At 39.2% G+C, this 10,348-nt stretch overlaps 1 protein-coding gene across 1 annotated transcript; it reads right to left on the reverse strand.

The window, feature by feature from the left end:
- Positions 1 to 2,805: 2,805 nt before the first annotated feature.
- On the reverse strand, positions 2,806 to 7,370 carry LOC311042191 (acid sphingomyelinase-like phosphodiesterase 3b). Its single transcript, XM_084052768.1, has 8 exons — positions 7,252 to 7,370; positions 6,535 to 6,748; positions 5,376 to 5,473; positions 5,117 to 5,260; positions 4,201 to 4,370; positions 3,900 to 4,080; positions 3,619 to 3,752; positions 2,806 to 3,369 (listed from the first exon to the last, which is right to left on the reverse strand). Exons 1-8 carry the CDS (start codon positions 7,310 to 7,312, stop codon positions 2,992 to 2,994), a joined length of 1,380 nt encoding a protein of 459 aa, XP_083908894.1. The 5' UTR covers positions 7,313 to 7,370; the 3' UTR covers positions 2,806 to 2,991.
- Between the last annotated feature and the right edge of the window lie 2,978 nt (positions 7,371 to 10,348).

A 10,348-nucleotide genomic window follows, 5' to 3' on the forward strand; every position in this document is an offset into this window, starting at 1 on the left:
GGTGGAGGGGGGAAGCGGGGGGCCAGAGTTAACACGACGGGGACATTTTGGGAGGATGTCGGTCGAAACGGGGGGCTGTCAGCCGTGTATAAGCGCTGTGTGGGCCGTTTTGTGTTGCTGTTCGCTGAGCTCCTTCCTCTTGTTATTGTTGCTCTTCAGACTAACAGCTGCTGCAGACCCATTATGGAGATACGCAGTGACGTCACCGGAAATTCCGACACGACTTCTCGTCCGGGTGGCCATAGCTACGTAAAAGCGCTAGGTGGCGCTGTTTGACTTTGCTCTTTTATGTTGTGAGGTCAAATAAGTGAATAGTGTACAGTTAAGTATACAGTAGCCTATATAAAGTTAATTGGTTCTTGGTTCATAGTTTTGGTTTAAAAAGAGACACAAGGAAAAGTCTAAGCTTAACACCAGAAATGACCCCCCCCCCGCCCTTCGATGAATTGAGTACAAAGGACTCCAATGGAAACAAGCCCTAGGCTTTCTTGGGTTTAAAATCAACTGTTTACTGTACATATTTTTATTTTTTATTTTGTATTACTTTATTACTAGCATAGATGATGTTTTGCATATTATTATTTTTTTGTCTTTAAATGTCTCGATGAATTGAATACACAGGACCACAATGGAAATAAGCCCTCAGGTCTTTTTGTGTTTTTGTCTTTAAATGTCTCGATGAATTGAATACACAGGACCACAATGGAAATAAGCCCTCAGTTCTTTTTGTGTTATCCTTTTAGCACCTTAGCAACAACTATCTAGGACAACATTAAATTCATTCGGTGAGTCATTTGCAGCAGAGAGGGAGTAAACAAGCACAATTTTACAACTCAAACTATCACACACACACACGCACGCACGCACGCACGCACGCACGCACGCACACACACACACACACACACACACACACACACACACACACACACACACACAATGAATGACTGTACATATTTATCCATACTCCCACTGTGTAGCTGTGTAGCTGTAATATATACAGTGTCAGTCTCACATCCCATATAACCATTACTGATGGTGATGATAGATTGTAAAAGGCAAGTTTATATGGCACATTTAAACAAGGTCATTAATTGTGCTTTACATAAAACATTAAGCAAAGACAATACACAATATTATAGAAGGACATTTGAATTCAGTAAAAAGGAAGAAAAAAATAAGTTCAACACATATCTCCTTAATAGGAAACACCTATTCAGAACACAATAGTATTGTATATACAGTAATAACAAATGAAGAAAAAAAAAAAGCAAATTAGAGAGTGAAATATTATAGAAATTATTCTCCTGCGCAGTGCAGGAGAATAATTAGAAAATCTCAATAAAAGGCTGTGGCTAACAGAAAGGGGTTTAGCTGATACTTATGCCTACATTTATATCTATTACTAGTTAATTAGTGATACTATGACAACTGAATTTCCCTCATGGGATAAATAAAGGTCTCTATCTCCCTCCCTCTCTCATTATAACAAAAGGTGACCGTGCCTTTGCCATTAGAGCCCCGACACTTTGGAATGCCTTGCCCGAGGAGATAAGGTTTTCTGAATCTGTGGCCCGTTTTAAATCCCTTCTGAAAACTCACCTTTATAAAGCTGCTTTCAACCCCCAGCACTCTTAATTTTAATGTATGTTGTTATTTCTTATTATTGTAATGCATAGTGTTGTGAATTCTTCTATTAAGCATTTGTGACTCTGTTCTTTAAAAAGTGCTATACACATAAGGTTTATTATTATTATACATATATATACTGTAGCTGTAATCGTTTTGTCTAATTTGCTTCATGCATCCAGGCCTCACTCTTGGTCCAACTCTGCACAGTTGTGTCCCAGAGCAGCCAGTCTTACAGCTGCATTCATTCAAATAATCAGTCAACTACTGTACTTTATTGTCTGTATGAACATTGGTTTTGCACCCTGTCACTCAAAGTATATATATTGCATTTCTGACGGTTTAATGATATAACGGTAAACACACTCACAGTAAATTACATGCTGCAGTATCTCTTTCTTTTTTTATTAGGCTACCCTTCAACAAAGGTGTGCTGGTTGGCAGTATAGGAATCTGGTTAAGTGACCCATAACTTAGTTTTATGACATACAATTAATTAAGTTTTTCATATCAAATGTTCTGGTGGTGCATGGATGATTATAAATGTTCTGTGGTGGGTGGCCCGGCAGATAGTGCCCAAATATGGACATTGGACATGCCTGATGTCAGTGCAAGAGGGAGAGAGGGAGGAAGAGAGGTAGAGAGATGAGCCTATTTCACCATGCTGGGTACCAAAACCCGAACATGCTGCTAATGCCATGTGCGCATCCTTAGCTTGTGGATTGTAAAGTTAGTTTTATTGTATTGGCTGTTCATATGAATGAACAGCCATCATGTATATATTTTTTTAAACATAAGCGCTTTAATATGTTTTCCTCAAGATGTCCTGTGGACTGTACAGTTTGTTCAATAATTAAAGATCAATGGCAAAATACTAGTATCAAAAATGTCCAGCAGGTGTCACACAGGGTGAACCTCCTGATCAATAGGTTTGCACATTTTAGGGCTTTTCAAACCAGCTGTAAAATAAATAGCAATTTACAAATGATATTGTCAAATACTTTACTTGCTCACAATAATAGACCTACAGCACTCCAAATTGTAAGTCAAATAACTCAGATCAAACAACACTACTATATGGCATCGTATCAAGTTTCTTTGTTATCGGCAAGCTACGTATAAGAACAATAAAGCTGTCACTCTAACCCATTAAAACCGGGAAAGCATCCATGTCATTTGAGGTTTTAGCGTTGGCTATTCAAAAATAGCTGATATACAAGCTCACAACGCGTCACTTCATGCCGCGCTGAGAGCTTGTACATCTGCTATTTTTGGGCATTTTTGAAAAATCTTGAATAATTTAGAATTACGGCAAAGTTTGAGAACTACTGATTTAGAAGGCATTTGTAGAATCGGCCTCAGGTCTTATTTGAGCCACATCAGACTGAGGACCACCACAGTGAGGACTGTCAGATTGGTTAAACTATGCCTACTAGTTGCCCCGGCTACTGCCTCCTCTCTCTCCAGACAACGGTTGTACCTATCAAAGTCCACTTCCCTGGCAGCACACACATGGTCGATGCGGCAGTCAGCGTCACAGCGTGACAGTTCATAGCTGACAGAGTTGTAGTCGTAGTACTTCTGAAGGTAGCAGTGGTCCGTGGCCATGCGGTTCAGAACCTGGTGCATGGACGCCGGAGAGCCGTCTGCCACTCTGAAGCTCTCAGTCAGACGGTATTCTTTCTCCCACCGTTCCTGTGCCGTGTTCGCATAGGTCAGGTTCAGGAAGTAGGTCACCACATCCTGTTTGTCAAACACAGAGACATTCTCTGATTGCAAGCATGAGCATCTAGACAGATTACAATAAGCTCTTTTGTAAAATGTTAAAATAAAATAAAGTTACACTTGCACAGTAAAACCCTATGTTAATTTAACTGTACAAAAATGACTCAAATGTACCCTGGTCCATTTTTACACTCTCTGAATTAGATTTTTTACACACAACTACATGAGAAAGTATACATACAAATAGGGTCATTAGTCTTCTCTTACTTGGACTAGGAGCGTTTTGGTGTCATATTCAAAGACACGGATTCCGGGGTTATTAGCTCCACCGACGACTCCTGGTAACGTGGTCTTCCATGGTGTCACCCCTGGGCTAATGAACATTGTACTGATGGGGGAGTCTGAAGGAATTTAAAGGAATTACCAAGAGACTTCAGAGGCCAAGATGTGACAAAATGAGAAATGTTCATTACAATGGACATAAATATCACGCTTCACCATTACTCAAACAATATTGTTCTTGAGGTGAAAGGCATTTTAATGGTTACCGTCTGAGCTGTAGAACATGCGAAAACTGTCCATATGCTGATGACCGAAGAACTGTCCCTTGATTACTGGATGGTGTTTCACAATAAGCTCCAGGAAGCGTTTGTTGAAATTAGACCTGTACCAAGACTTATTACGCTTCTTCTCAAAGACACCGGGTGGAACGTGGCCTATGATATACACCTACAGTAAGACAAATGAGCATGGGATTATTAGATGTACCTTCATGAGCTAAAGAGAAACTGATGCTATGTTTACTAGCTTGTGCTTTCATTTAGAAGTTACCGTATTTATCTTTGTTACCTTTTCCTTTTTGGTAGCAGCTTCTGTTAGAACCTGATCTGCCCAGTTGAACTGTTGAGCCGGGTCCTCCGCGTTCTGTGTCACCTTGTTTTGGTCATAGTAAAGGTTCGAGTTTAGTGCCAAGATCCTAAAGCCAGGTTGATTCAGCAGCTTCTCAGTGTAGTACCCCCCTGGTTGTGAAACACGTAAGAATAATGTATATTTCAGTATTGTGCTTTCAGTGATCTGTTATCTGTGGTCTTATCATAGAAGTGTTTAAAATGTATGTATCCATTACTTTCAACCTGGCATCCCTATTTCAGGCATGTCATTATAGGCAAACATTGCAAAAATATGTATAGCAAATCTACAAGCTTACGACACATCGTAACACGTTGTGAGCTTGTTGATCGGCTATTTTCACCACACGACACCGGCATATGACAAAGTATAACATAGGGCTTACATGGTTAATGTAGTGTTTCCAACCAGAGAGTGTAATGCAGTGGTTCTCAACCTGTGGGTCGGGACCCCCATGAGGGTCCACACATGATTTTGGGGGGTTCCCAGATGATAGGGAAGTGACAATTTAAGGACTTTTAAGTCCTTTTCAATAATTAAAAAAGAAAGAAAGAAAAGAAAAAATACCATTACAGCATCAAAAGTTATCAACACACTACTATAAAAACTGGTCAAACATTGACCAAATTGTAAAATAATATAAGAAAGAGGGAAACATTTTGAAAATAGAAACTCCTCGTAACGCGAGGCATTGTGAGCTTGTAGGTTAGCTATTTTCACAATATTTATCTGTGGAACTGAGTCAAACTAAATGTAATGATTCAACTCATTAAATTGAGGCACCAAGTGCTTGTCAGGTGGGGGGCCTGAAAAGGTTGAGAACCACTGGTGTAATGTATGGATCCATTTTGTGTACCTTTGATGAATGTTCCTTGAGACTCTGGATCCAGCCAGTCTTTCCACATCTGAGCTATCTGCTCATACATATAGTTCTGCTCTGCTGGGAGCTGGCTTTTGGGATGGTAGTCATGGTTACCCAGAGCAGGGTACACTTGAGTCCCTGAAGATTCATGATAAAGGGGATTGGTAACATGATAGCTCATCATTGTTAATCTGAGCCTGAATTTGAAAGCGTTATACAGTAAACTTGGCCTTTGAGAACTTCAGCGACACACCTGGGAACACCTGCTTTATGAGGTGGGTGATATTGCCAATAATCGAAAGCACTGCCTCTTCTCCCAGATCACTATTTGGAACATGAGGAGTATCATCTCTGTGAAGGTAGAAAGAATTTATAAGTTTCTGAACCAACTGAACATGCAAAATCCCCCACAAATACGCTTTCAGCAACTATAAATGTCCTCTTTCATCTTTCGTTAAGATTTGGCTAGGATGCAACCGTGTACCCTCTTTTTTGACAAACATATTTATTACTCTTGACTTGATAAGAGTTAATACATTATAATCTTTTTCCATTACAAATTTTCCTTGTATTGCTTGTTTTACTGCACAAAATAATCGGTGTATCCGGGGCCAAAGGTACCTCCTCAGGTGGGTGAAAGAGTTTAGGAACCTCAATAAAACTGAACATGGTTTCATTTTCAAACGGACAAAAGCACTGATAAGTCTTATCTCTGCAATAAATTCTTGCCTCATGAAGTAATTGACCAGAATGCTTTCACCATTTCTGCAGGAGTTCCGCATCAGTGAGGTTTATTAGTTTCCCTAGGCAGGCATCCATTGCCAACATCAGCAGTCATCATTTTCCCTATTCACTTAGTATTTAAAAAATACAAAATGGCCTTTTAAAGTATATACCAATATGTTTTGAATTGTAATTGTGTTGTATGCATTATATGTATTACTGTTGATTTGAGTAATAGACCACAATGGAAACAAGCCCCTGGGTCTTTTTGTGTTATCCTTTTAGCAAAACCTTTGAATGTACTAACTGTACTGTTAACAATCTTGTTAATAAAGTATTCAATCAATCAATCAATCAATAAACCTGGGCCAGAAACATACTATCACCCAGGTTAGAAGTGTGAAAGTGTTCTGATAAAGGTAAAGTACTAAAGTCAACGAGATAACAGAATAATAAATAAATACACTTTATGGGGAACCACCGTAAGTCTTTGTACTCTTCAATAGCAATAACACCTAACTACTACAGTACAAAAATACCTCACCCATTGCTACTTCCATGACATTTCAAACAACTGTGCTTTGTATGTTATAGTTGTACAAAGCAATACAACTATAACGTCAAAAATACATTTGACATAAACTGCATGTTGTGTTTCTTTCATAATGTGATAATGTACTTTCCAGTACCCGGTCCAGATGATAAAGTCGGGGTGTGGTAGGATGTCCTTCAGGGCATTCACAGAGGAGTTGATGAGATCCCACGGTGCATCACAGAGATAGTCTCCAAATTTCCCAGCATTGGCTGCAGGACGAATCCCACTGGATGCACACACAAGGTTGGGGTTGTCTGTAAGAGTATAACTTGGATCCCAGTGTAGATCTGTGATGTGCCCAAACTTCCCTAAAATGAATAAGCACAATTATGGGGAAGACAAACAAATGCAATCATTTAATGTTGCATGACACATGCAACATTAAATTGCCCAGGTCAGGTGCATACATTGATATTGTATAATGTACAATACAGTTAATTTATTTGTTTTTAGGATCCCGAATAGTTGCTACCCTGGGGGCCCCCAGGGTAGCAACTATTCTTCCTGGGTTCCACAGATAAAACACAAAACATCAACAACCCACATACATGAATCATCAACAACAACACATGATATCATACTTACTATTAGGCTACCTCTCACTCAAAACCAGATTCCCCCCACACCCACCCAGCACCCCACGTATCACCCACCCATAACCAAACAGAACCCTCCCAACTTCAGAGGAAAAGGACACCACCAACAATTATAATTACACTAACAATAAACACATAAAACAAAGTAGAAAAGAATACATGTACTTTGCAGAACTTCATAAGTTCATCGTTATACAGTACAGGCGGTTACTCACCAGACAGTGCAAGAACTCCATATTTAAGGAGACAGGAGAGGAGGAACAATCGTCTTTCCATCCTTGCTGTTTCTCTGAGGCAAACAGCAGCGGTTTAGGTCATCCTTCAGTTACAACCACGGAATGTATTTAAAGTGAAAGAAAGATCATGGATGAAATGTTTGGAATGAACAACACCAGATAGCCAACATGCTCCGCCCCTGTTAGGAAACCATGTGACTCTCCCAGTTATAAAATATACAATCTACTTTGTTGCCACTGATAAACACTTGGAGGGCTGTGCATAAAGATGATTTCATAATATAATTAATCTGTGAATTTTTGTTTGATAATTTGGTTAAAGTATGTGATTAATAATTTATATCATACAATGTCTGTAAAGGAATAAAGTTCAAACTGATCACAGACATCTTGAAATTGCTTAATACTGTAATGACCAGAGGATTGCTCAATCAAAGAAGTAGCCATGACAACGGCTATTATAAGTAAACCTCAGCTGTGGAGGTTTACACACTCTGTATATTTAAGATTAAAAACCTTTCTATTGCTTTCCTCAGTACTCAGTCACCCTACAGTCATCCTCTCTCCTCCCCCCTTCCCCTCCCCTCTTCCTTACATCCCCCTCCTCTCTCTTCTCCTCCTCCCTTTGGTTGTTTGGGTTCATGTCCCATCGGCCTGCCACTAATTCCACATCCGGGGACCCGCGCCCCAGAGTTTTTTGTGTCTCCCACTTTTCAGTTCCATGGACTGTTATTACGGACCCCCAGCTACAGAGTGTGACAGAGGACCGGGCCTCTCCATGGAGCACGACTGTGGATTGCTACTATATTATACTATACCACTATACTGTATATTATCTCAACAATCTTATATTATACCATTATATACTATATAATATTATTGTTGTACTATATTATATATTATTATATACTATCTTACACTATTACATTTACTATTATTGTTAAGACAACGTGTTGTGATTTGACACTTTAATAAGATTTAATTTAATTTAATTGAAGGAAACACTATTTATTGTAGCGATACACCCACACAAGCCAACCAACTCAAATATAATAGAAAATATAGCTGCAAGCAGCGATAATACGGGGCCAGTGAATAGAGAGAGAGAGAGACATGGAAACGGAATAGATTGAAGAGAGAGAGAGAGAGTGACATGGAAACAATAGATTGATGAGAGAGAGAGATGGAAACATAATGGTTTTATTGGACATCTCAACCTACTGCCATTAACAGGATTCGAACTCTCAACCTTCAGACTAATAGGCTGCAACACTACCTATAGTGCTATAGCTTTGTCCAGGCTGATATTGTCTGTTGAAGATCATAAACTCTTGCCTTCTTTCATGAACCAAGCCCCTGTTTCACTAACACTAAGATCACTCGTTCACAAACCATTTACCAATGAAGAAATTGTACATCTCCTCAGAACCAAAACTAGTGAAAGTAGCCGATCTACAAGCTCACAAACCATGAAAAGTTGTGAGATTGTAGATCAGCTATTTTCAGATAAAGTATGTCATACGTTGAAAAAACGTACTCTCAAATAAGCATTTCAGGTTATCTTTACCATTTGCACATGTATTCATTGATACAGTCATGTTGTTTGCAATTCAACTTAAATTAAGTCTGCATCAAGTAAGGCTTGAACTGGCGACCGTGAGATTGTGAGGCATTCATTTAAGGGAGACGCCATTGGCCCAACAGACAACTAACTGTGAAAAAGGAGATCACACAGATGATACAGTTTCACGCAAATAGCTGAAAAATCCTGGGTTTAAGTGTTTTTCAAACTGCTCAAAATTGCGGACAATCTAAGGGCGGAGCTTAATGGTCAAATCGATACGTGTGTTCCGCATGAGTCAAGGCACAAGTGTAAGTAAGTTTCACGACTTTCGGCCAAACGAGGCATGACTTATGCCTGTTTAAAGTTTGCATTTTCAAAGAATTGCTATAGCGCCCCCCTTTGGCCAATTGGAGTAAGATTGGTTTCAGTGATATTTTGAATGACCCTGTACATTTCTGCAAAGTTTCAAAGAAATGTGAGTCTGCATGTATGTTTTAGATGCAGATGAATAATTTTCATAAAACTGTAATAGTTAAAATCTATCTCCTCCTGGGATTTTTGAGCAATCTGCACGAAACGTTTAACACTTCAACTTTGGACCTCTGCCTACAAAAATTTCCAACGGATTTTCCATAAGTGAAAAAATGCAGAAGTTAGGAGCCAATGACTGTTTTTCATATAATTCAAAATGGTGGGAGATCTAAAGGTCAGAGGTCAAAAGTCAGAGTGTGAAAGTTGTTCATCATGAGTAGACACATGTGTGTATTGAAGTTTTATTGATGTAGGTCAAACAGGGCTTGAGTTGTACCTGTTCAAAGTTGGCATTTTCAATTGAGTGCTATCGCGCCATCTTTTGACGAAAGATTGTGATAATTATTTCTTGATCGTTTTTCATGACCATCTACCATATGGCCGAGTTTCGTAAAAAGCGACAGCACAGTTAAGCCAGAACTAAGATTAGCCTTGAATTGAGAGGGAGCGAAAAACAATTCGTAATATAGCTGCAAGCAGCGATAATACGGGGCCAGTGAATAGAGAGAGAGAGAGACATGGAAACGGAATAGATTGAAGAGAGAGAGAGTGACATGGAAACAATAGATTGATGAGAGAGAGAGATGGAAACATAATGGTTTGATTGGACATCTCAACCTACTGCCATTAACAGGATTCGAACTCTCAACCTTCAGACTAATAGGCTGCAACACTACCTATAGTGCTATAGCTTTGTCCAGGCTGATATTGTCTGTTGAAGAGCATAAACTCTTGCCTTCTTTCATGAACCAAGCCCCTGTTTCACTAACACTAAGATCACTCGTTCACAAACCATTTACCAATGAAGAAATTGTACATCTCCTCAAAACCAAAACTAGTGAAAGTAGCCGATCTACAAGCTCACAAACCATGAAAAGTTGTGAGATTGTAGATCAGCTATTTTCAGATAAAGTATGTCATACGTTGAAAAAACATACTCTCAAATAAGCATTTCAGGTTATCTTTACCATTTGCACATGT

Source organism: Gymnoscopelus microlampas (genome assembly GCF_963454915.1).
Source record: "Gymnoscopelus microlampas genome assembly, chromosome: 3".
Lineage (NCBI taxonomy): Eukaryota > Metazoa > Chordata > Actinopteri > Myctophiformes > Myctophidae > Gymnoscopelus > Gymnoscopelus microlampas.

Excerpts from the sequence above, each read along its gene's own strand:
- LOC311042191 (XM_084052768.1), bottom strand. The coding sequence starts at position 7,312 with ATGGAAAGACGATTGTTCCTCCTCTCCTGTCTCCTTAAATATGGAGTT. Across the intron at positions 5,261-5,375 it reads CATAAAGCAGGTGTTCCCAG|GGACTCAAGTGTACCCTGCT; the intron begins GTGTGTCGCTGA and ends ATGAATCTTCAG. Across the intron at positions 3,753-3,899 it reads CATGTTCTACAGCTCAGACG|ACTCCCCCATCAGTACAATG; the intron begins GTAACCATTAAA and ends AAATTCCTTCAG.